Genomic DNA, 25,333 nt, shown 5'->3' with positions numbered 1-25,333 from the left:
CCTTTATTTTCGGCTTGACAAAACTGCGAGCTCCAACTCCATCCAAATAGTACTGCCGTGTATCAGTTTAGCTGCTGTAAAGCAAATGTCGTGAGTGCCGCAAATGTAAACAAAGCGCTGCAGATTGGGTACATGACATCTCGCTCTTTTGAGTTAATCATTTTCACAGTGTGCAACAAAGCATATAACATTAGCAATCACTTTTCAAATTAATTTAACTTATTTTTCTGCTCAATTACACTCACAGTAGATAATCAAAACTTATTGGCACTTATTAACACTTCAATTTAAATATGCACATTCCTGTTGTAATGAAATAACAATAATATTCTGTAGCCACAAATATTCAAAATCTTTTCTTCTTCCAAGTTTTTTTGTTTTTTTTTTAGGATTAAGTATATTAATGAATTGCTTAAAATAAGGCTGTTAAGATTATTTTCAGCTAGCTATTTTTCTCCCAAGAAATCTGAGAGAAATATACTTGAAGTGCTGGCAGATAATTTCACTTATTTCCAATGGATTTACACTTAAAACTGACTAGTTTTAAGGAGGTGTGTTTTGCAGTGTATTAATGTTATATATGTTAGGAATGGCTTACTTTTAAAGACATTTTTGTGCAACTTAGGTATTTACTCGGTAAGTAATTGTTGCCAAAAGTTTACCATTACACAATGTCAGACAATCTGTCATTATTTAGATGTTGGAATTGACGACTTGTTCATATTTTATGTTGAAAAAAAGAGCAATAAATTATATTTTTGCACAGTAATATTTTCTTTTGTGTATAATTTAAAATTTTACATAAGTCTTTTAATAGAATTATCGGCCTGACATTATCGGTTATCGGTATCGGTTGAAAAATGTATTATCGTGCATCACTACTTTGGTATATTGGGCTATATTTAATGTTACTAATGATTTAACGTGCATAGTCCATAACAGTACAGTCAACATTTTAAGTTCCACAGCTACTACAATCTGACATTATACTGCAGCGGCGGTGGAAGTCACTCACAGCTTTTTTAGTTTTTCCCCATCCAAGAACAGCCGTTTTGGTTCAAATTTGTCATGATTGTGCATTTTCTCCATACATGCTGGATAGTTTACGTACTACTACTAGGCTACTACAAAGACGTTCTATTTCACCTCCAGTGTGTGTTGGAGTTTTTGTATTGGAAATAAAAGCGACCGTGTACAATAATGCAATCCCCTGCAGCTAAACGGTAATGACACACGAACCCATTTGAAAAATAAAAAGTCCAATAAGCCTGTTTTACACCAGGGGGTGCTGCAGCACCCTCAACACCCCACTTCTCGCGCCACTGTTATACTGGCCACTGTGGCCAGTAGGGTGGCCAAAAAATTTATAGGGGGGGGCCATGGCCACCCCCTGGTGGCGCCATTGGCTTGGAGAGCCTTTGGTTGCATTGCAAAGCTGCGAAAACAAAGAGCAGGCCTTATCCACACCGGGGCAGAACAAAGCGCAGCATACACACTTGCCTGCTTTTGCCAGCCGATTGAATCTGGTGAGTAATGGTTCCAATCGTTTTCATATTTTGCGATATAATAAAGTTACTGCCGATCGTTGCAGCTTGCGTCGAACACTGCCAGAGCTAGCCAAATCTCCCATGAAAAATAACTCTCGTTAAGTTAGCGTCAGCTTATGTATTTAGCGGTAATATAATCGAAGAAACACACTGCTGAGTCAAATTAAGCGGCATGCTCCCGGATGGGGGGGGTGCCTCACATCTAACCCGTCGTCCGCCTGAGGCACGTTATTTTCGGCTGGGACTTGAGCTGACGGCCTGCCGGACGAGTGGTGGGAATGATTCTTGCTTCTTAAAGCTTTTCAGAAATACAGTGATCCCTCGTTTTCCACGGTTAATGGGGATCAGAACTCGTCGCGATAAGTGAAAAACGCGAAGTAGCGCACCCCAGCGCAACAGACAGCGACATGTGGACATGGGCCTTAAAATGTAGTATTACAAAAGGTCTTGAAACTACAATGACCAACCTGAAAAAAATTGGACATGTATCAGTAAAATGAGTGACTTTCTGTTGCCACTAGTTGGCGCTTTAGGGTTGATGCAAATGACCCCTACAAGACCCTTCAAACAACTCTCACCAAGCACGGGAAGTTTGGCGCAGATATGTTTCATATCTGCCAGTTTATTAATGTTCAAAATTTGTGGCGAGACAAAATGGCAACGGTCATATTCACTTTCCCGTTTCCTGTCCTCAGCTTCAACAAAACTTTAATATTTTTCATCAGACACCTGAACACATGTCTTAAGGCTCCTCTGATGCAGATTTGAGGTCAATTGATTTCTTTTCCTTGGAGGAGGAGCCTGTCTCTTAAAAACAAGGCAGTTTCCTGTTCCCACTAGGGGGTGCCAGGCCTAATGGCTAAATATTTCAATGCAGTCGTGTTCAGGCTGGGATACCTTTCATACATGGCAGCTATGAAAAAAACTGCACCTTGTATCAGGGAGTTATTAGTCATTTACCTAATATGGTGTGTTGCCATAAAAATGCACAAATTTTGGTGAGTTTTCCAGCATGTTCAGGCCTCCAAATTGGCCATTTTCATTTGCCCTGAAAAAAAAAAGAATAATAATCCTCTGCATTACAATAGGGCTCTCGCACATTTGGTGCTCGGGCCCTAATTACAATGTTATTTTTCTATAAGATTTTATGTCATTGCTTTATTAGTGCTAGAGTTGTCAAATATGGATAATTATGAAATGATAGTTTTGAGAAAACTGCTGTTGGTGGCTCAGTGACCATCTAATGTGGTTTGGTCTCAGATGAACAACAAGTTGAGGAAGGAACAAAAGAGGCAGACTGAGTCACTGCCAGAAAGTGTTGATGACGGTGTTGATTTCTATTCACTGTTGCCCCTCCCAATTAAAGTATGTCACAGTCACAGCCAATTATAATCTAAAGCTGGTTGAAGTTATGTTGTTGTAAGGTGTATTAACTACTAGGGTTGTTCCAATGTTTTTTTGCTCCCAATCCGATCCCAATCGTTTTAGTTTGAGTATCTGCCGATCCCGATATTTCCTGATCCGATTGCTTTTTTTGCTCCCGATTCAATTCCAATCATTCCCGAAAATTTTTCCCGATCATATACATTTTGGCAATACATTAAGAAAAAATGAATAAAACTAGGACGAATATATACATTCAACATACAGTACATGAATACTGTATTTGTTTATTATGACAATAAATCCTCAAGATGGCATTTACATTATTAACATTCTTTGTGTGAGAGGGATCCATGGATAGAAAGACTTGTGACTTTGTATATTGTGACTAAATATTGCCATCTAGTGTATTTGTTGAGCTTTCAGTAAATGATACTGCAGCCATGCCCCATTGCATGATGGGAAGTGGAACCATGACTGTGCGTCGTGCTAACAATGGATATATCTTCTCTACTTTGGGAAATAACTGAAGGTGTTAAGATAAAGATCAATTGCCAACTTGCTTCCCCACATTGCTTTCCATGATAATTCACTCTACTCATGTAGCGCTGCCTTTTATCTCTCTATCTATGTAAAACGGCGTCATTACAGATTGAGCGCGACAATGAGTAAGAGGGTCGTGCAGCGCATACATAAATTGCGTTAATTATTTTAACGTGACACATCTTTTAATAAATTAAATGCCGCCGTTATCGGGATATTTTTGATAACCCTACCTTAAGCCTAAGCTAAAGACTCTGGATGAGTGTAACATATTATGTCTGTAACGTTAAATACAATTAGAAAACGATTTAATATATATATATATATATATATATATATATATATATATATATTAAAAAAGGGCATGGCTGATATTTTTTTTGCCGATTCCGATACTTTGAAAATGACGTGATCGGAGCTGATCGATCGGCATCCCTATTAAATACTTGTTCATGTCCCCCTTTTGATCTATGAGCACCTGCCCCTCCACCGGTCTCTGCACGGCCCTGCTGAAACACAGTGTGGGTCGACAGCTCAATATTTTGTTGGGTTGTACAGTGTACCGGAACATATTTCCTCCACACCCTTCTCACCTTATTAACCCCTGACCCATTTTCATGCCTGGGACATATATCGCTGTCAGTGGAACTGAAACTTGATCATTCATTACCAGCCTTCCAAGTTAAAAAATAAAAAAAGCAAAAAAATACAAAATATGATCAAATTTTGGTGAGTCCCTCACTATTCACTTAGAAATGGAATCAAAAGTCAGTCAGAATGAATGGACGTCTACCGTCGTCACTTGACTGAGTTGAACTGCAGAAAGGCAATTTAGTTTATTAATTCAATTGTCTTCCTGACAAGCACTGCAAATGTCAGGCTGCTTTTAAAAAAAAAAAACAAAAAAAAAACACCGGAGCTGGCTCCGGCTCCACCGTTGTTGCCGGAGCAACGAGCGCTGCAGGAGCCAAACGCCAAACTACATGCCTTCAAAGGGGAAGGTGTGCGTCAAAGTCAGAAATGGAGGAAGGGTGAGACCAAAGCATAAAAAGTACTTCAGATTGGATTCCACTCAATTTTGTGAAGCTTTTACTCTGTTATGATCATTGTGTGCCAAAATGAGGACCCTTAAAGTGTAAAAATGTCGGCAGAAAATGTGCTTTGACTTTGCAATGGAGTTTCCACGGTGCTGAGCAGTTGGACAGTGTTGTAAATTACCCTCCCCTAAAGAGTGCTGGTTGGAATTTGCTCTTTTCTGCAGTCTCGTTATTATTCCGATGTCTTTCACACCCCCACGCCGCACAATTGCTGCAGTGCACTGTATGTAGAAGGTCTGGGGACAGTGTGGGGGAAGCACTGATCTCATTCAAACTTGCTCGCTCCCTCTTTTTGTGTCGTGTCCCGCCAAAAGCTGCATGAGGAGTTAATGACTGTGACTGCCAGGCCAAGAAGGTGAGGGGCCCCTCACTTGTGGCGATTTATGCGTTCATGCCTCAGTTAGGCTCTTGTTAGCCAAAACATTTCTTGGTTGCTGTGTTAAATTTGAATAGGCACGAAGCTGCTCTGAATTTAAAAGTCCTCGCAATCCCAATATGAAATGGAATTTTAAAAGCACACACACAGCTTTTACTACTTTCAAACGTAATCATTAAGTTTTTAAGGAGCCATTTAAAAATCAAATTGTGGGGTGACACAGATCAGTTCAAGAATGAGTGGCGGAGGCACTGAGGACAAGGTCGCCCTTCCAGTTGAAGGAGTCGACCTTCATCTCATCGTCTCAGGGGGTTACCGTGACCAAGGCTGTACTTTAATATCATTGACTCTGTCAGTGTGGCCTCATTTTATTTAGCAAGGTTTTTTTTATTATCGTGGTATCAAGTGAGTGAGCGGCAATCAGCGGCAAGTAATTGTTACTAGAGAGACTGATTTAGATTGGCGCACAAATGTGAGTGTACTGGCATTTCTACATGGATTGTGTATGGAATAGATATTTTTTTTGATCAAAAGTCAAGGGTGATAGTTAGTTGAAATCACTTTAAAGAATGGGGTTTTATTACAAAAATCATGCTTGCAGTACCGTAACAATTTTATTCACAACTAATCTTTTTAAATTTCAATACAAATCTTAGATGGAATCTTGGATGTTGACATTTTTTATTTGTATTGCTTTCCATTCTTTCCATTTTACAACTGGAAGCTGGACTACTTTGACATGTAGTAGAATTTTGTCCAGTACTGCAATTTGCTAGAGCAGTGTTTTTCAACCTTTTTTTACTCAAGGCACGTTTTTTCGTTGGAAAAAATTTCACGGCACACCACAAAGCAAAAATGTTCCAAAATTATTTTCTGTACAGTATATTTAATCATAAAATAATTTTTACTCAGTGTGAAACTTGAGCCTGTTTAGATGAACACAAAGTCGATATCCTTATTCTTCAACAGCTCTGTCTCTCTCTGTTTTTATTATTAATTTTTTTTATTTTTATTATTATTATTATTTTTTTTTTAATAGCAGTTAGGATTGAAAAAGCTCAGAATTATCAGACAGGGGGACTTGAGCAATGTCTTTAACCACATCAGGCTGAGCATCTCGCAGACAATGGCTTTGCACCATCTGTCACGGTGTGGGACTTTTTGGATTTAGCAACAAGGTAACTGGCATTGAGGGCTTTATTTACCTTCGTAGTTTTTATCAAAAAAGTTATGTTTCTCTGTGTTTTCACGAAGGCGAACAAAATACTCCATCGACTTGTTTTGAAGCAATGGGTGTTTCGTTTGGAGATGACGTTTAAGCTTGCTTGGTACCATGGCACTGCTGGAATGGATTGCTGCTCGCATTTTTAGCCATTAGCCCCCTTGCTGTTCTTGACAATGTGTTGGAATAAAACACAGGGGGAGGATTGACGGTCGTCACATTTGGATAAAATAGAAAGGACACTTTCAAATATATCGACACATGACGAGTCTAACCAAATGATGTGCAGTAGACGTGCTGAGGTCCACATTGTCGCGGACAGCAAGGTCATTGATAGCTAGAAATCCGAGCAGTTTTTGAACGCGACACATGCAATACTTGGCTCATCTGCTCACGACCGAGAACTTTCTACCTACTCTTTCCTTCCGTCCTACTGGAACTCCGCCCGACGACGTAAAAAAATATATATATATTGTAACAGCCCCGAATGGGGAAATAGAAAGGAGAGCAGTCGGTCATTAATTTCCCACTTTGTTGTGGCCACAATGTAAAAATAACAGCGGCATCGGCAACATGCAACCGCTAGCTTCTTCGCTCACACGCTGTTCTCCCTCCCTCTTTGCTTGCTTCCTGCTACGTCACCACTCTGCAGTCTGATGACCCCTTCAAGGGCCCGCACACAGTTACGGATATTACAATATATATATTATATATATATATATATACATGAATGCGACATTAGATAACTTGCGGCACACCTGATGATCTCTAGTGTGCCGCGACACACCGGTTGAAAAACACTGTGCTAGAGGATGTTTTTGGGGGCCCACTATAAAAGTGTAAAGTATAAAAGTGCTCTATCATCTTTTGTCTTCTAGAGCGCAGCAATGGAGGAGACTGTCATTTGGGAACAGCACACTGTAACACTCCACAGGGTGAGTATTCATAGATCACTTTCATAAAGTATTCCTTAAAATCTTGAGGAAAAAAAGCATTGCAGAGTAACCTGACCTCAACAAAAACAGGTCAGTTTTGAGTCAGCGATGAGAAATTGTACTTCATTAGTTAAAAACAGGCATTGACAATAACAGTACAAATAAATCAGCTTTTGCTCTGTATTCATTTTTTAATCCAGGCACCAGGGTTTGGCTTCGGGATAGCCATATCAGGAGGCCGAGATAACCCTCATTTTCAAAGTGGCGAGACCTCCATCGTCATCTCAGATGTGCTAAAAGGTGGCCCAGCTGAAGGCCTACTGCAGTAAGTTCTTCGATCAGTTATTATCGATTTCTTGATGGCAACACAATCTGATCGGGACACACCTTGGAATGTCTCTTCTCCTTGTACCCACCCGTAGGGAAAATGACAGAGTGGTCATGGTCAATGCTGTTTCCATGGATAATGTGGAGCATGCATATGCAGTCCAGCAGCTCCGTAAAAGCGGGAAAATTGCCAAAATTGTGAGTTCAATTGTGTTATTGAATTTTGGAGCATGGTATTCCAGTAAGTCCAAAAATAAAGAATGAAACTCTCCTGAGCTAAGTTTGATCCATGCAATTGTTTCATATCTCTGTAAGTGATACTTTTCTAATACCTTGTTTACCTTGGGCAGACAATCAGACGGAAGAGGAAGGTGCACGTCCCCATGGGTCGTCTCGGGGAACGGGAAACCATGTCGGAACACGACGAGGAGGAGGACAGCTACGACGAAGAGATATACGAGACGCGGAGCGGACGTAGTGGCGCGTACAGCGGCATGGGTGGAGCCATGGGTAGGCGCAGCGGTAGGAGCTGTGGCCGAAGGGAGCGTGAACGTGAACGCAGCGGCTCACGGGAGAGGAGTCTCTCGCCACGTTTGGATCGCCGCTCACATAACCTGCCCCCTCGGCCTGCTAAAGTCACGTTAGTCAAATCGCGCAAAAATGAAGGTGAGGATCACAAAGTCGGGGATAGAAGCGAAACAATTAGTCAACTGTTAATCCAGGAAAATCACCTCCAATGTTATTTTCCTCGGGGTGTGATTTAAAAGCAAGGAAGTTTTGGTTAACTTCCAGGGAAGGCAAAACTTGCCAGCCACAGCAGAATCCCAAGTTACTCAAATAAATCTTAGTCAAAAGAGGAATTAATCTTCTTTAATCTTTACTTTTAATCCTGGAGGAAGCAGCAGCTGAGCACGGTCTGCGAAGGGCTGTCTTGTCAACTGTGTGCTAACCTTGTCTTTGTTGTTGCCATTTACCAAGCAGAATATGGCCTGCGCTTGGCCAGCCACATCTTCGTCAAGGACATCTCCCCCGAGAGCCTCGCAGCCAGGGATGGAAACATCCAGGAGGGGGATGTTGTACTGAAGGTGAGGGAGGCTGGCGGCAAAACATCAAATCATGTGAAAAATGAATGAAAGGACTGAATATGTTGTTCGTGTGATGGGAGAGACTGGTTGTCAATTTAAAGAGAAGCAGTCGCTTTGTGTCTTTTTACTTCTGTTCTGTGCTGTCAAATGTTGCATAACAGTACTTACAGATGCAGCCTGATGTGTCTCCAGAATCTCCACTGTTTTTGCACTGCAAATAAAATAACAGTATGTGCCTTAACAGGTATTTTCTGAACTGTAAATTTCTCAATCGATTGCTCAATCAGGACTGTTCGCTGTTTTAACTAATTGGCTGCCATTAATGGCGATAGATGTGTAATCCATTTTGATTGGGACATCTGGCAGCGATCATTCAAGTTGAAGTGGATTGGACGTCTAACGCCATCAATAGCAGTGAAGGAGTTAAATTTGGATTCACTCAAATGGATGGCCACTTGCTGTTGATCTGTATCCAATCATGAACATTAAATACGCTACTAATTGAAAATCACGGGATGAACAAAAAATAACTGGCTGCTGGAAAAAATGACACGTCATAGATACCGATCCGTCTTGTGATTCTCATAGATCAACGGCACAGTGACGGAGAACCTCTCCTTGATTGATGCCAAGAAGCTGATAGAAAGGTCAAAGGGCAAGCTAAAAATGGTTGTTCAGAGGGACGACAGGGCGACTTTGCTGAACATCCCTGACCTTGATGACAGCATTCCTTCAGCCAACGCCTCTGACAGAGATGGTAAGAGTGCTGTCGAGTGTTCAACGCTCACTGAATGCAGCTATTTAACAGCAACACGTGTGTCTGTAATTAGACATTTCAGATATCCATTCTCTTGCATCAGACCATTCCAATCGATCGCATGACAGACTTAGAAGCAGCCGCTCCCGCTCTCCGGACAGACGATCGGAACCCTCTGAGCACTCCAGACATTCGCCACCTCAAATAAGCAATGGCAGGTAAAAACAGTAACTCAAAAAATATGTTCCAGCTAAGGATGGCCATACATCCTAATTTCTGCAGGACTGTACCGGTGTCCTGCGCAGCCTTGAGCTGGTCAATTATTTTTCTTAACTTAATTTGTCGTTATTGCTTGCTGCATTGAAAGTAGCTACAGGCAGGCAATATTAATCAGCTGAGATGTTTTAAACTCTGCAGTGTTATTTCAGTTGTTGTTTGTATTAGCATGCTAGCAGTTAGCCGCTTTATACGGACTCGGCAGAAGTTGTTGGTGCTGGACTTTTTGTCTTTTGTAAATATTGTAAATGTTATTGTAAAATTATTAGACTAACACACGTCAACCTAATCAATATGGTTTTGGAACTTCTGTTTCCATGGACATGTAAAATTAGCATTTTTATTAATCAGTACTGTTTATGCGATTTTTCTCTACATTAATGTGATTTACCTTCTTTTTCCCTATCGTGACCAGTTGGAGAATACCGTGAGTTTATGGTTCATGTAAAATGTAACAATAGTTGTAGCTAGTAATATTTAGTGTAATAGCGTACTGTAAATATACCCATTTAAAGGAGGGGTCTTCGGACTGGTTCTCAAGGACCGCTGTGGGTCCTGGTTTTTGTTCTAACCAATCGAGCTTAGACAGTCTGCTAAAACAAGCATCACCTGACTTCAATCAAATTATTACATTTGTAAGACACCAGATTGGTGAAAAGGTGTCATCTTGTTTTGTTGGAATGAAATCATGCACGCACTGCAGACCTATGTGGAAAAGTTTGGAGACCCCGGATTTAAAGCATGAAGTAGATCTATATTTTTGAGGAGTCACTCAAAGCAATCCTTCCAACAAATATTTTGTGAACTGCAACCAAGGATCTGAGTCTATTTTCCCCTATTTTGATGGATGAACTCTATACAAAATGTTCCTCTACGAGGGAATGATCTGTTGATAAGTGAAGTTAATAAAGGGACTGAATAAATGTCTTTAAGTGGGGCCTCCAAAGCACTGGAGCAGTAATTCAAAATGCCAATTTTGTTGACATCACTCAGTTGTATGTGGCAACATTGTGTAAATTCACATGCCAGCCTTGATGTAAGCTAGGTGGTGGGTTGATGTCTTCATTTGGTGACGTTTCCAATCTCGACTGTTTATTAGAGCCTGATGGCGACTTGTAATGAAGGATATTTTTTCAGGAGAGGCATACATTCCTTTCACTCAGTGTTAAGTGTCTGCATGTTCACCTTGAAGAAGGAAGATAAAGATGCTCTATAAATAGAACATATTAAAGAGGGAAGTTGTGACCTTCAAAAGTTCAAGACACTGCCTCAGACTCCAGCTGTTAAAGTGCTCTGTAATTATTTTTTTCTGCAGCTTCTGGAGCCGGGGAGTATCCATGAATTTATTGTTCAGTGTAATCCAGTCCTCTTTTTCCTATTGCCTCCAAGGTCTTGATGGTGAACTGAACTATTTTTTTCCCACCTCAGTCACAGAAGTCGAGATGAGGAGAGGATATCAAAAGGGGCTTCAACACCAGCAAAGCTTCCAGAGGAAGTTCCTCTACCCAAACCGAAAGAACCTGTTCTTGTTAGAGACGAGAAACAACTCCCACCGCTCCCAGGTCAGGCACACACGCCTTTTCAATCCACTTTTTCCTCAATGTGTTTTCTCTGTCATATGCCACAGCTCTTTAGTCAGAAATCTTAATTTGCCTTTTTCCCCCCGTTTTTAATACATGAATTCCAAGAAAAAGTTCAGCTTCAGACGCCTGCTGAGCTAAGCTTAACATGCCCAGAGCCAAGTGAAAATAAACCATATGATCTTATTTAGTCTGACGTCTCATTCCCGCCTGCAGCACTCTCCTTCTTGTCTGTTTGTCCTCTCTGCTCAGGACATTGTGTGCCTTCACTTTTTGTTACCATTATTGTGAGTGCATGTGTTTTTTTTTTTTTTTTTAAGTTTGTCTCTATTATACAGAGCCGAAGCCAGTGTATGCCCAGCCTGGTCAACCTGATGTGGACCTGCCCGTCAGCCCATCTGATGCCCCCGTGCCAAGTGTTGCTCACGATGACAGCATTCTTCGGTAATCCTAAGTGTAAACTAAAGGTTCATCGATCAATCGGTTGGCGGAGCCAATTTTATGAATTTGAGGTTATCAATGATTGGTCGAGCACTAAAAATATGTCCGCCAATCGTGTCTACAGTCAGTTAGCCACATTACCCCTTTAGTATTTATGGATGTTCGTGGTGATTAATATTGGCATATAAGTGCACTTGTTGGGTATTTTTATATTTTCACAACCGTAACAAAATATTCATGACTGCAACGTCTGCCGCTGTTTACCATGTCAATGTGGGAAGCAGTGGAATTTGCATTGGCGTTCCATAAAGTCACTGTCTAGTAACTGTTTTGTTGCTGCTAGATGGCCTCATTACTCTTGTCTATCCTTTGTGACTGAATTCAGCCAGATAATAACTGTTTTGTGAATGCTTACATTTGGCTCACATTCAGACTGTTCCAGCATTATAAGCAGGGGTGCACATAAGTGGTCCGCATGCACGCATGCGTACTGGACGTATACAAACGCGCTGGCCCTCAACGGCTTCCATACGCTTTTGCGTACCGATGGCTGACCACTGTATTGGCGGCGGACACGAGAAAATAGCTTCTCAAAATGTCGAAGAGACAGGCCCTACTGAGTGATTATTTCGTGTTCCCCCACCCCCGTCAAAAGACAGACAGACGAAAGAGACGTCACCGGAGCTACCGGGAAAAAAAGGACTTTTGCTGAAAAGTGGGTGCAGGAGGTACCATGGCTAGAAGTAAATGATTCTCGCACGGAAATGCGGTACAAAATGTGCCGTGAGAATCCCAATGTCGCTGATAAGAGCAGCGCATTTTATGTAGGGTCAAAGAATTTCAGCCATCCAAACTTTGAAAAGCACGAAAAAACAGAGCATGTGGCAATTAAGCAAACTATCGATGTCAGACTGGACCCCGCTCGCCCTATGGACAAGTGGCGGAATAAAGGTAATGAAAACAGCGCCATGCACTGACAAACTTGTTTTTGTTCGCATTTTACAAAGCTAAATATGCACGTTCAATGAGGTCTTTTGAGGAGGACATCCCACTTTTACAAAGGCTTGGAGTTAATATGGGAGCCGCATAATGCCCTTTATTTTGGATTGGTGCTTTTATGTTTATTTCTTTACATTTCACTTTAAAGTAATGGCAATTTTGTTGTGCCAGTTGATGTTAATCAAGCATTAATTGTTAATGTAATTAATTAAAGTTAATTGGCTCTAAGTACAGCTTGTCATAATTTTATCGCATCAGGCGGGTCGGCTCTCAAGCTCAATGAGGACCAAGGTCCTCCTCTGAGAACCTGGGCAAAAAAAATATGTGCACCCCTGATTATAAGGTATTAAGATATGCAACAGTAAAGACTTCCAGACCAGATAATGATAATTTAGTAGTTCCCTTCACCAGAAAATTAATTTATTGATTGCCTTAAACCTCTTGATTCTCGTTTTGTACCCCACATTAAGGCTGAATTTACATGTTTTTTGTAATAAAGGAAGATATTAGTTTGGAGTTTGGGTAGAACTTTTTTTTTTCCAATTTTCAATTATTAGTTTCAGGAAAAACTACTGCATGCAGAGTTAAAAGACAGTCTTGATTAACAGATATTGTTCAAAGTTAAACAAAACAAGATTGATTGGGAAATTAAAGGTGCATGTTGTCATCTATTTAAAAAAAGGGGGGATTGGTAGGTCAGGTTTTTGAAAAATCGGTGACCGGTCAGAAAATTGTGATTGGTGCACGCATTTTATACTTTCTCTTATACTGCCATTGAAACCAGCGTTTTGGCAGCCCCTTTAATTTTTGTCATAGTCTTTTGAACGAGAACACTTATTACTACATTACATATATTTTAGTCATTTCGAAATGTTTTCTTATGTAAAATTCAAATGTTTTAGTCCAAAAGTAAATCAAGTTTTCCAACGATTTCAAATGAACATACTGTATAGCAGGCATGTCCAAAGTTCGGCCCGGGGGCCAAATGCGGCCCGCGGTCAAATTTCTTCCGGCCCCCACCCTCTGTCATAAAATCAATAACATCTGACCCACACACAGACTTAATAAATTGGTCAGCAGTACTGCAACCAGCATATGAAGTAGCTTACACACGAAATGCTGCTCCTCGTTTACCCACTAAAAGGCAGCAGCACTTTAACCCTTTATTGCCAAATGTATCACCTAAAATTTCATGATTTTCAGACTAATTTAGAATTTTGACATTTCTTTTTGAAAAAAAAAATATATATATATATGGATGCAAGTCAACACATGCATCTGCAGGTTCCATGAGAAAAAAACATGATTTAGCATGGGTTATAGACATTAGAGCGCTTATTACACATATTCATTTTGACTTTTCTTTCCATAAATTTAAAAAAAAAGGTTTCATTAGGACCTATTTTTCAAATTTTGGGCTTCTCTGATAATTGCTTCATGTTGCAGGTATTTAAGGGCTAAGCAACATTACTCCGTGTGACCCTCTACTTCCAAATTTTCTAAAATGGTGACAACAAAAAAAGCCGACGCTTCAAGGATAGATGGAAATTGGACTATTTCTTCAGTAAAATACGCAACAACTGTGCCTTGCCTTATTTGCAAAGAGACAGTCGCTGTTTTTAAAGATTTCAATGAGGCGATATTACCAAACAAGACACGCTCACATGTATGACAAGATTACAGGGAAGATACGCAGCGAGAAATTGAAGCAACTTGAAGCTAGTTTAATTTTACAGCAGTATTTCGCAAGAGCCCGAGAGTCTAAAGAGAATGCCGCAAAGGCTAGTTGCGAGATTATTGAAATTATTCATTAAAAAAATAATAAAGCAAATGTGACACACTGAATGGCTTGCTAATTTTTCCTTAAATATATTGTTCTACGTAAAGGACGTCAGCCAAGGTCGGCCCCCCACATTTTTACCACGCCAAATCTGGCCCCCTTTGCAAAAAGTTTGGACACCCCTGCTGTATAGACAGACGAGCACATATTGTATTGTCTACAAAGACACCGCCAAATTTGTGATTATAATACACACTCAGCAGGAAAAGCAGTACATTATTTTTCATTGACCCTACCTAGAAGCCACGAACTGTGTGTTAGTTTTTTTTTTTTTTTTTTTTTTTTTTTAAAGTTGGCCGAACACTTAACATACTGTAGACTGGCCAGTGTTTTAAGAGGATGCTCAACATTCCGAAGGTAATGCTAATGCTACGCTAACGCTAGGATTACATTTAGCGTCTGATGATCACTCAGCACAGACCTTTAAAGGCTAAGGCACCATTTAATATTCTCTCTTGCCAAGATAAGTAAACAAATCTTACCATGTTTCCAAACAAGCAAGATGGAGCGCAGCCTGGCTTGAGACACATCCTAAACTCCGGTGACACGCCACAAACACTGCCACGATTCAAGCCAACATACTACACGCACACTATGAAAATGTCCCACATTGTAAACATTTAACCAAAACGTCACATTTTTGTCTCGTCAGACGAAAATTGGCATTCTTCTCGTTATGTACTAGTCTCCCAAGCCACGTTTTTAGCTTGTCATAGTCATGAAAAATTGTTTGTTGACGAAGTACTTTCATTATCGTCACTGTTACTGTGCTTTCCCCTCAAATTGAAATAAAATTTGAAGAAACACAAGGCAGGAAAACATTCAGTAATTCACTCACAATTCACTTTGTTTTGGAAAAAACAAAAGTTCAAGCAAAAGTTAAAGAAAAAAAGTTAAAGAATATGGTGTAATAAAGTCTGACTGTTTTCTTTGTCCTCTGTTTTTTAGGCCAAGCATGAAACTGGTAAAGTTCAAAAAGGGTGAGAGTGTGGGACTGCGGCTGGCAGGAGGGAATGATGTTGGCATCTTTGTTGCTGGAGTGCTGGAGGATAGCCCAGCTGCAAAGGAGGGCCTGGAGGAGGGTGATCAAATTCTCAGGGTACATATATATATTTTTTTTTAACCAGAATTAAACATTTTAAGATTCATGTGTTATTGACAATCTGGTATTTTCGATGAATGCGGTGTCTTCCTTTCCTTTGTATGAACACTAGGGAGTGCTGAGTGACTGTGAATTGTATTATGTATGCAGTTCAAGCACTCCTGTTTTGTTTTTTTTCTTCCCTGTACACAATGCTGGCCTCAGAATTCTTGTACCTCTTGACCAGTCTCTTAGCAGTGACTTGGGAAGTACAAACAACAGAAAAACTTTCCTTCACTTTTGTACTATTTACATGTAGCCCTAAATCGTTTTGTGTTACACCACCAGTATCAGGAATGGTTTGAATTCTTCCACTGCAGAAAAATAGTTTCCCTCGCAATAAGGATTACTGAGCTTGGAATGTAAATATTTGTACCCTCCATCATGCTCTTGTGTTGAAATAGGCTGACTAACACTGTACATTAATGCACAAAAAATGAATGTTTTCACGGAAAAACAAAAACTTGAAAATGCATTTTCTGGAGATATTGCATCAGAATGCTTTCATGCTGGTCGCGAGTCTGAAAACGCATGGAGTGATGTAAAACTAAGTGATTTTGGAGCAATTCCTGGCCAATTGGTGTCGATGTTGACGCAATTCTGGGTCATTTACTGTTCATTTGGAGCATTGCCGGGTTGATTTGGGGGAATTTACAGGTTGATATCATGTCACTTCCTGTTGATTTTGCTGTTAATTATCAGGCAGTACCAAGTCACTTCCTCTAATTCTGGGTCACTTCCTGTTGATTCTGGGTCATTTGTAGGTCCCATTTTCATTTCACTTCTTGTTGATATTAGGTGTTTCCTTATTGTTTTTGGATCATTTTCTAGGACAATTCTTGTTGATTTGGGGGGATCTATATTTTTTTTGTGGTGGAAAAAGAATGACAGCCATTAAAGATTTTTAGTGGTACCAAAAGTTTTTGTGGGTCTGAGTTGAAAATTGGTAAGAATGAATGGAACAAATTTTGTTGGTGTGTAATGTGTATTTTGTTGTCAGAAAACAAAAAATGTGGTTTTCGTCATTGCAGGTAAACAACGTCGATTTTGCAAACATTATCCGAGAGGAGGCAGTGCTGTTCCTCCTTGATCTTCCTAAAGGTGAAGAGGTCACCATTTTGGCTCAGAAGAAGAAAGATGGTAAGACAATAATGCTAAAATATATTTTGGATCAGGTTTAATTATTGTTGTTTTGTTTTGTTTTGTTTTTCTTTTTGAAGTTTATCGGCGGATTGTGGAGTCTGACGTGGGTGACTCCTTTTATATCCGGACCCACTTTGAGTATGAGAAGGAATCTCCATACGGGTTAAGCTTTAACAAGGGCGAAGTGTTCCGTGTGGTGGATACACTCTACAATGGCAAGTTGGGTTCCTGGCTTGCTATTCGCATTGGCAAGAACCATCAGGAGGTGGAGAGGGGCATCATCCCCAACAAAAACAGGTGATCTTATTTTCACAAAAACAGATAACAATGTCAAAATGATGTATTATAATCTTTGTAGAAGAAGCAGTTCTTGTATTAGATTACATAAATTTTGTTACGTTTTATTTTTATGCTGATTAAAACTAAAACTGTGATTCTCATTCCAAAATTAGTCATTATTTTTTTAGCACATCAAATTCTGTTCCCCACAGTTTATCCGCTTGCTGTATTGTTGCTACTTGCACACAATTATGACTAAGTAGCCGTATCCTTTCTAAAAACGTAATAGTGTTAAATAAACATTGTAGTTTAGATCATATTTGATTCTATGTCAATATTTGTATTTTCTTTTTTTAAACAAGCCATAAATCATGTACAGATTTTTTTTCTTTTTTTAAGAAAATGGGTATCCTATAGAGACAAACTAAGATCCGTTTTGGATGCTGCACCCAAAAAGTTGTCCAAAAATTGTGTTCCCCAGTGTTAAGTGCAACGGAAACTTACATTATCAGGAAATATGACATCTAAACAAAATAGACATTTAAAATGAAACATGGGGTGTACTGTTTTATTTATTTCAAATCTGTCATTTCCTTGAAATGCTCTTTGTAGCTGGCAGTTTTTGAGATTAACAATGCTAAGTAGATGACACATCCATTACCTTTTGCGTCAAGTGCTCTCTGCCTCCCTGCGATATGTCAATAGAGCGGAGCAGCTCTCCAGCGTGCAATATACACTCCCCAAAACAGCCGGGGGCGACAGGGCAGACTTCTGGAGGTTCCGGGGTCTTCGCAGTTCAAAGAGGAACCTCAGGAAAAGCAGAGAAGATCTTTCTTCACAGCCGGTGCAGACAAAGTTCCCAGCCTATGAGAGAGTTGTATTGCGAGAAGGTGACAAATCTGACTGTAGTGCACAAAATGTAAATATCACATCTGTTTTGGAAAAGTCTACATTATTTCTGTGTCATTTTAGCTGGTTTCCTACGACCTGTGGTCATATTTGGACCTATTGCTGACGTTGCGCGTGAAAAACTCTCTAGAGAAGAGCCAGATCTTTTTGAGCTTGCAAGTAAGTTGAACATGTTTTGAATACAAGTTGTAAGAACTACATTATGGCAGCTAATGAGTGTATTTTAAATTTTCGCGTAATATTATTCCTTATATTTTTCAGAGAGTGAGCCCAGAGATGCAGGAACAGACCAGAGAAGTTCAGGAATCATACGTCTTCACACCATCAAACAAATCATAGATAGAGTGAGCAGATATCCTGCATGGGTAGTTCTTATTTAATCACCCTAACTCACATTCATTTTCTGTTCTCTTTTCAAGGACAAACACGCTGTGCTGGACATCACCCCAAATGCGGTGGACAGACTAAACTATGCTCAGTGGTACCCAATCGTAGTCTTCCTAAATCCCGACAACAAGCAGGGTGTGAAGAACATGAGGACAAGGTTGTGTCCAGAATCCAGGAAAAGTGCCAGGAAACTGTATGAGCGAGCCATCAAACTGAGGAAGAACAATCATCACCTGTTCACAAGTGAGTGGCCACAGAATATTAAAAGCCAGTAAAAAGCTGAGTTATTTCCTTTCCAATAATTACCGCAAATTCTCTTTTTACAGCCACCATTAACTTGAACAATATGAATGACGGTTGGTACGGTGCTCTTAAAGAGACAATCCAGCAGCAACAGAACCAGCTGGTGTGGGTGTCTGAGGGAAAGGTGAGCAGTGAATGTCTTGGATTTCGGAAATCTCTAATATGCTACAAGCGATAGGGTAGGTAATAGGTACTTAGTCTTGTCACAATAATTACTAGTTTTTTAGATAGTTTTTTCAAATTTTACTTATCATCCACATTGGAATATTATGCCAGCACCAGCATATTAAAAAACAAAAATAAAACACTATCACTAGTAAAACGACACGATCATTTATTGCAATAGTTTCAAGGTAAATCTGTCGTTCTTTGGGGGGGGGGAATGTGTAACAGCACTAGGGAGAAATCGCCATTTAATGAAGATACAATACGAGATACAGTAGATTCTTAGGACAATGATACAATATTACCTGATAGTACAAAGTCTGTCACTCTTTGATTGCAATCAGATGGTTTAATATGATATTTAGGGGTGTGACAATATATCGAAATGGTGATATATCGTGATACTTTGTATCCCAAAAGGTTATCGATATGCTCCTGCCAAGAATCGAGATAGTTTTAAATAGTAAAAAGGTGTCACTGTTTTAGGAAAGAAAAAAAAAAGGGGGGGAGCCAACAAGTTGCTACCAAAATCTTCCACCATAATAGTGTCTCAGTTAACTATAAGGCTTCATTGATGGTGCTCGACGCCCAATCATTTAGACTGGGAACGTTTGGTCATTCGAAACCAGAGCATTTACAGTTATTCTGTCCGATTTTCAGGGCATTTACAGGTCATTTCCTGTTGAATTTGAGTCACTGCCTATTGATTCGGGTGATTCCCAGGTCACTTCCTGTTCTGTAACTCAAAATAAACAGGAAGTGACCCATAAAATACCCCAAAATCAACAGGAAGTAACTGAAAATCAACAGGTGAATGACCTTAAATGGCCCAAAATTACCTCATTGCCTGCCATTGGCTGTCACTGACGGCCATAGACGTTCAATCCGTTTGAAGTGGGAGGGATGGCAGATTCGCTGCCACCCTCCCGGTTCAAATGGATTGGACGTCTACAAGTGATAAACTCATTCCAATTCACAGCAGAAGCTTGTTTTTCTGTTCATTAGTTGTTTGTAGAATTTCCGAGAATGATTTCCTGTCCAATGTATCGATAATCGTATTGTCTGATCATCGTTATCGTGAGCTTTGTATCGCAAATCGTATCGTATCGTGAGGTACCAAGAGGTTCCCACTCCTAATGATATTATGCACGTATTAAACACAACAGTTACATTTCACCAACAACAAAGCAATGTTGACGTTTTTGACAATTTTATTGCGAAAATGTTTCCAACATCTGAATGACAACCATTCTTGTTAACAAAGTGACAGATCTTAAAGATGTTAATTTTTATCAATTTGAACAATGTTTGCTTAACAAATTGATCCCGATTGACGCCTCTTAGTTGAACTAGGGGTGTAAGTCACCAATTTCATGAAACTCCGATACTGATTCTTTGGACATCAATGTGATATTTGCCGATATTACAAAGTCTGCCGCAATTTAAATCGATACAAGTGCCTTCAACCGATGTTTCCATCCAGATCGATGTATCATTACACCCCTACAAAGCAGGGCGAGTCGTGATCCAGAGAATGGTTTCTCCTCAGGCGGATGGCACAACAGAAGACGACCTGGATATCCACGACGACCGTCTGTCTTACCTGTCGGCGCCAGGTAGCGAGTACTCCATGTATAGCACCGACAGCCGCCACACGTCAGACTACGAGGACACAGACACAGAGGGTGGAGCGTACACGGACCAGGAGCTGGACGAGACCCTAAATGACGAGGTCGGTCTGCCGACAGAGCCTGCCATCACTCGGTCTTCTGAACCTGTGAGGGAAGACCCACCCGTCATTCAGGACACCCCTGGTTACCCTGGATACCAGCACCCTGTGCCGTCTGACCCGGCTAATCGGATAGACTCCACTGGCTTCAAGTTGCCATCCCCGCAGCAGGTAATGTTGCTAGCACCCTAAACACCTGTAGTGCGGCCGCTTATGCGGATAAATATACGGCATAGGTACCTCTTTAGTAGAGGGGACCGCCTTTTATCATCTTGGTTGTTGGCTAACACCATGGCCACACACTGAATAAAGAATGACTATTGATTTTTATATGCGCTGTTGCCCTTTTCTCCACATGCAAGCTGTGCTTTGCTGACTGAATAACATTTAGGTCAACTTGGCTCATGACAAATTCTAAAGAAACAGTTTGAATAAGTCAAATTAAACTTGAATGAGGGTAATCATTTTAAAATGTAAGCTTTGAAGTCTCTACGAGCAAATGAACAATTTTTAACAAGCATTATGCGTCTCATAGCATTCAGTGTTCCATATTTGTACATTTTGTGGTATGGAATGGTTGATTCTGAAATAAAAAATTATGTTGCACACTATGGTGGCTAAAAGGGCATAACACTTAGCAGTAGTATTCCTGAACCGGTTTGTCTTGAGGACTTTTTCTTTCCAATTGCATAGTTAATGAACAATATATGATCCATGCCTCCAAAACCAGACACTATTTTTTAATGTAAGTTTTACGAATAAACTATCACCTCAGAAAAGTTCACTTGTAGGTTTGCATATTATCATGTTTGCGTGTTATTTTGTTTTGTTTTGTTGTTTTTTTGCAAGCAAACTCTTTATAAGCATTGACAAGACAAATAAAATACCCAAAAGTCAGTTTTTTTTTTTTTTATTGGCTTTCTCTGCGTTTGTTGGTAAATATGTGGATCAGTCAGGTGGCGCCAGTATCTCTTTTTTTTTTTTTTTTTTTTTTCAAATTTTCACCCAAAGTGTCTGGTTTCAGTGGGATGGCTCAGGTTTGTGATAATACTACTTTGTTTTAAATAAATTATGGACATAGCCTAAGCATTAAAAACAAGTTAGATTGCAAGTTACCAGATAATATATGAGTACCGGAGTTTCTACTTCTTTTTGAAGCTACTGGCTTTTTATGTGATCCAAGCAGACATTTGCAAAAGCTTTGTGCAGCCATTATAAGAAGGAATGTTGAGGTGTTGGGTTTTACTTTGTGTGCCCTTGGAAAGCTGTGTTTGTAAATGTCTTTTAACAGCAAGAGGAGGCTTCTCTGCCTGCAGCGGCGGTAGCGCCCCCTGCTGTTGATCAGCCTGTACCGCTAGAGGCTTTGCAGCTCGAGGAGCCCCCCGCTGCAGCCGTAGCTCCTCAGGCTGACTCTCTTAGCAGCCCCAGCCCTGCCCCTGAGCTTATTCATCCCCCTCCACCACCATATGAACCCCACCCGGCTGGACCACCCGGTCCAGAAGCAAAGGTACCTGCTGTTTGAACTGCCCACTTGGACCGGGCCTGGGCCTCAGTCTGCCGTTTTAACTGCCTGTCTTCTCGCACACGCTTTCCACTTGCTCTCTGCATGAATCGCCCACACTGTGTGCCTCACTGAGCCCACCGTGTGCCTCTGGCTCCCAGACAATGTGTGACGTACTTGTCCACATGCACAATGGTGAAACCTGGGAGACCAGAAGGACTGGTAACTCGGAGTCTTTGACCAGGGTGAAGACCATCCACAGCCAGCTTTAACTCTTGCCTTTGACTTCCTTTGCATGGCTCTAAAAGTTTTGGGTTTCTTTTTAGTTTTAACTCTCTTCTGTAGATTAATTAAAAAAAAAAGCACTTTGAGTGGCATTATTGTATGTGTGTTGTGTTGTAGTGCCAGTAGTTTGACATTGCATTAGATCCAAACTGAATGTGCATGATGAAAGCTAACCTGCAGACAGCACTTTTGATAATGATTTCTCTTAAACATTTCTCCCTATGGAACAGAAAACTCAGTTATTCACTTTTTATTCTTTGTTCTAAGCTGATCAATAAACCAAGGAACTTTCTTCCATAGGAAGTGCTGTAACTCAATTTGCTGTCTACAGGCTACACATCATGTGTTTGAGATGAGGCCTTTCAGAAAAGAATTGGTTTTGGTAATGAAACATGGAAAAAAGAAAGCCCATATGAATATGGATGATCAACATTCTTGAAAGGCATCTTGTCAAATTGGCATTCGGAACTGTTTTAAAAATAATAGCAAATGTTTGCTTGTCTAATTTGCACTTTGCCAATTTTCTCTTATGTAATTTGGAAAATGTGACTTCTATGAATTTAAAAATTTGAAAATATTTGCTGGGTATGTTTGTCCTCAACCATTCTTTCTTTAAACCCGACAGTGGTTAAAAGCATAGCATCATCGCCGTCATAACGCAACCAAATCATTTATTTAGTATTCTTTCTTCACAGATGTACAAGAAAGATCTATATAATATGGACGATCCTGTGCAGATGAACCACGGAATGAAGCAGTCAATGAGCTACAGTCACCAGCCGCTGTACCAGGACAAGCAGCCATACCGAGAATACGACCACGCGCCTTACGGTTACGACAGGGGCGGCTACCCGGAACCAAAGTCTCACAACGCTGACCCTCACGTGCACTACGAGAACCGTGTGCCTCATTATAACGAGCAGTGGTCCCCCTACGACCAGCAGACCTCGCCCTCCCAGCCCGGCCACCAGCAACCTGTCGGCTACAACCTCCGAACGTACGAGGATGGGCCCGGGAGGGACTACAGCCCGCCTCGGCCTCGATACGAAGACCCGCTACCTGTGGGATACGGGCCGCGCCACAGTAAACCCATCCGTTACGATGAACTGCCTCCGCCGCCGCTCCCCGCAAACTACGATGCCCGCTCTCCTTATGAGGCGGACAGTCACAACTTTCCCGTGGAATCTCCAGAACCACCCAAGCAGTACTATGGCGACTCCGCTCCAAGGCCTTCCTACATGACGGGGCCTCATCGGAGCGTCAAGGCAGGGATGCACGAACCCACCCTAAACTCTGAACCTCCTATTCTCCCACCTAAAACAGAGACACTCACGTCCCCAAGTGAGTCAGCAGGCACTCCTGGATCAAAGACGTTGTCGCCTCTCCAACGGGAAGAGCTGGACGAAGACCCAGCCATGAAACCGCAGTCGGTGCTCAACAGAGTAAAGATGTTTGAAAATAAACGTTCAGTTTCCATGGACCGGGCAAAGGAAGGCGAATCCTCCGTTCTCAGGGTAACTTTCAACTATATGAATATAAGGTGATCGTGCTGTTCTGTCCTCTATTGAACTCATTGGCTGCCATTGACGGTAATAGAGGCCAAATGTAGGAGTCCTGGTAGTGAATGATCGCCATCGATGCCAACCAGAGTTAAAGGGACAGACAACACCTAGTATAAAGTATCTTTAAGTGAAAGATGGTTACTCAAAGTATTTAAGTATGCAAATCACGAAGTTCTTAGACCTTTTATATACAAATATTGTTTAAGCACAAAAAATGACACCGGAAAATTCAACACACTAAGTCCACAATTGAACATCAACATCTTTACCCATAGCTGTTCACTGTCTGAAACAGTGATGAAAGGAATAGTGTACAGTGACAATATAGATGTTGAATTTTGCGACAACTATTCCCAAATTGTCTTTTTTACTAAAAGCTAAACTAAGAGTTAGCAAGCATGTGAATCAAAATTGTAGCTTTTACCTTGTACTTTTTAATGCAACACTTTTATAACGAGAAACCTATTGTGCAAAAGCCCATCAAAAGAGTAGTAAAGCCTGTAAAATTTTTGAATTGACCTTAAAAAGTAAAATAATTGCCTCGGACGTCAAAGTGGTGTGACACTCTGCAGTAAAGACAATCTACAGTAGTTTTCAAAATAATAGCAGTCCGATGTGACAAACCACATTAATCCAGGTTTTCGGTATATTTTTTTATTGCTACATAATGGCAAATAAGTTACCAGAGGGTGAAGTAGATTCTCAGAAAACCAACAATACCCAGTATTAAGGGTGTAACGGTACATGTATTTGTATTGAAACGTATCGGTACGGGGTGCTCGGTTCGGAACAGAGGCGTACTGAACGAGTTTCTGACGTAATGTAACCCTTACTTTTCGAGGCTGTGAGTCGATCGGGTTACAGTTTCTTTGTGTAGATTATATTAACTCAGTCTTCTCTACTATAATGAGGAACAACACGGTAGGACAGTATATAACCCAGAAACTTCCACGGCGCGACAACGTGGCCGCCACGGCAACGCAGTGAAACGCGGGCGTTAAAGTCAATCAACCAGTGCAAATCATTCACAGTGCGGCCGCACGGCAGTTTATTATTTGACCCGAGACGCGGCCCTCCTGCGTCAATATTACTAGCTAGGATCGGGCAGACCGGAAGTCACTCGTGTAAAAATACGATGAATCCGGTCGATTTTCAAACTAATATGTGATTCGTAACCCACTTTTTGAGTCCCATTAGTTCTTTTGAGTGGCAGTTGACTTGTCTTTGTTGATTTACTGCTGTCTTCTCTGCTATAATAATAACCAACACGGCCCCGTGTTCAATACAAAACCCTCCGACCACAACAAAACAAGTAGGAACTAATATTCACATAGGAACTAAAGTTATACAACATAAAATAAACAATATAAATGAATACTAAATCACATTTGTAAAATATAAACACATAATAAAATAATAGCCCATTTAAACAGAATAAATTGAAATGAGCTAAAACACCTGTAATTCAATAATAATAATACACAGATCCTGCTTACACAAATTAATTTTTGTGTGCCGCTT

At 40.6% G+C, this 25,333-nt stretch overlaps 1 protein-coding gene across 8 annotated transcripts in view; it reads left to right on the top strand.

Annotated features, from left to right (window-relative positions):
- The window catches only part of tjp1b (tight junction protein 1b), a 171,193-nt gene that overhangs the window by 133,166 nt on the left and 12,694 nt on the right, over positions 1 to 25,333 (top strand). For 2 of the 8 annotated variants that reach the window (XM_057837889.1, XM_057837885.1), the window contains exons 4-23: positions 7,047 to 7,103; positions 7,304 to 7,428; positions 7,526 to 7,628; positions 7,781 to 8,096; positions 8,412 to 8,515; positions 9,104 to 9,272; positions 9,346 to 9,490; positions 10,977 to 11,110; positions 11,467 to 11,572; positions 15,357 to 15,507; positions 16,581 to 16,689; positions 16,770 to 16,989; positions 17,677 to 17,861; positions 17,944 to 18,039; positions 18,142 to 18,224; positions 18,300 to 18,510; positions 18,594 to 18,694; positions 20,285 to 20,635; positions 21,756 to 21,971; positions 22,946 to 23,764. In XM_057837889.1, coding sequence (XP_057693872.1) covers positions 7,047 to 7,103; positions 7,304 to 7,428; positions 7,526 to 7,628; positions 7,781 to 8,096; positions 8,412 to 8,515; positions 9,104 to 9,272; positions 9,346 to 9,490; positions 10,977 to 11,110; positions 11,467 to 11,572; positions 15,357 to 15,507; positions 16,581 to 16,689; positions 16,770 to 16,989; positions 17,677 to 17,861; positions 17,944 to 18,039; positions 18,142 to 18,224; positions 18,300 to 18,510; positions 18,594 to 18,694; positions 20,285 to 20,635; positions 21,756 to 21,971; positions 22,946 to 23,764 — 3,801 coding nt within the window. Of the gene's footprint in view, positions 1 to 7,046; positions 7,104 to 7,303; positions 7,429 to 7,525; positions 7,629 to 7,780; positions 8,097 to 8,408; positions 8,516 to 9,103; positions 9,273 to 9,345; positions 9,491 to 9,963; positions 9,976 to 10,976; positions 11,111 to 11,466; positions 11,573 to 15,356; positions 15,508 to 16,580; positions 16,690 to 16,769; positions 16,990 to 17,676; positions 17,862 to 17,943; positions 18,040 to 18,141; positions 18,225 to 18,299; positions 18,511 to 18,593; positions 18,695 to 20,218; positions 20,636 to 21,755; positions 21,972 to 22,945; positions 23,765 to 25,333 lie in introns of all 8 variants that reach the window. The other 6 variants (XM_057837884.1, XM_057837887.1, XM_057837883.1 and 3 more) reach the window with 5 other exon arrangements.

Source organism: Corythoichthys intestinalis, chromosome 5, assembly GCF_030265065.1.
Source record: "Corythoichthys intestinalis isolate RoL2023-P3 chromosome 5, ASM3026506v1, whole genome shotgun sequence".
In the NCBI taxonomy this organism is placed as follows: Eukaryota; Metazoa; Chordata; class Actinopteri; order Syngnathiformes; family Syngnathidae; genus Corythoichthys; species Corythoichthys intestinalis.
The sequence above is the reverse complement of the archived record's forward strand: the minus strand, read 5'-3'. Positions and strand labels throughout refer to the sequence as shown.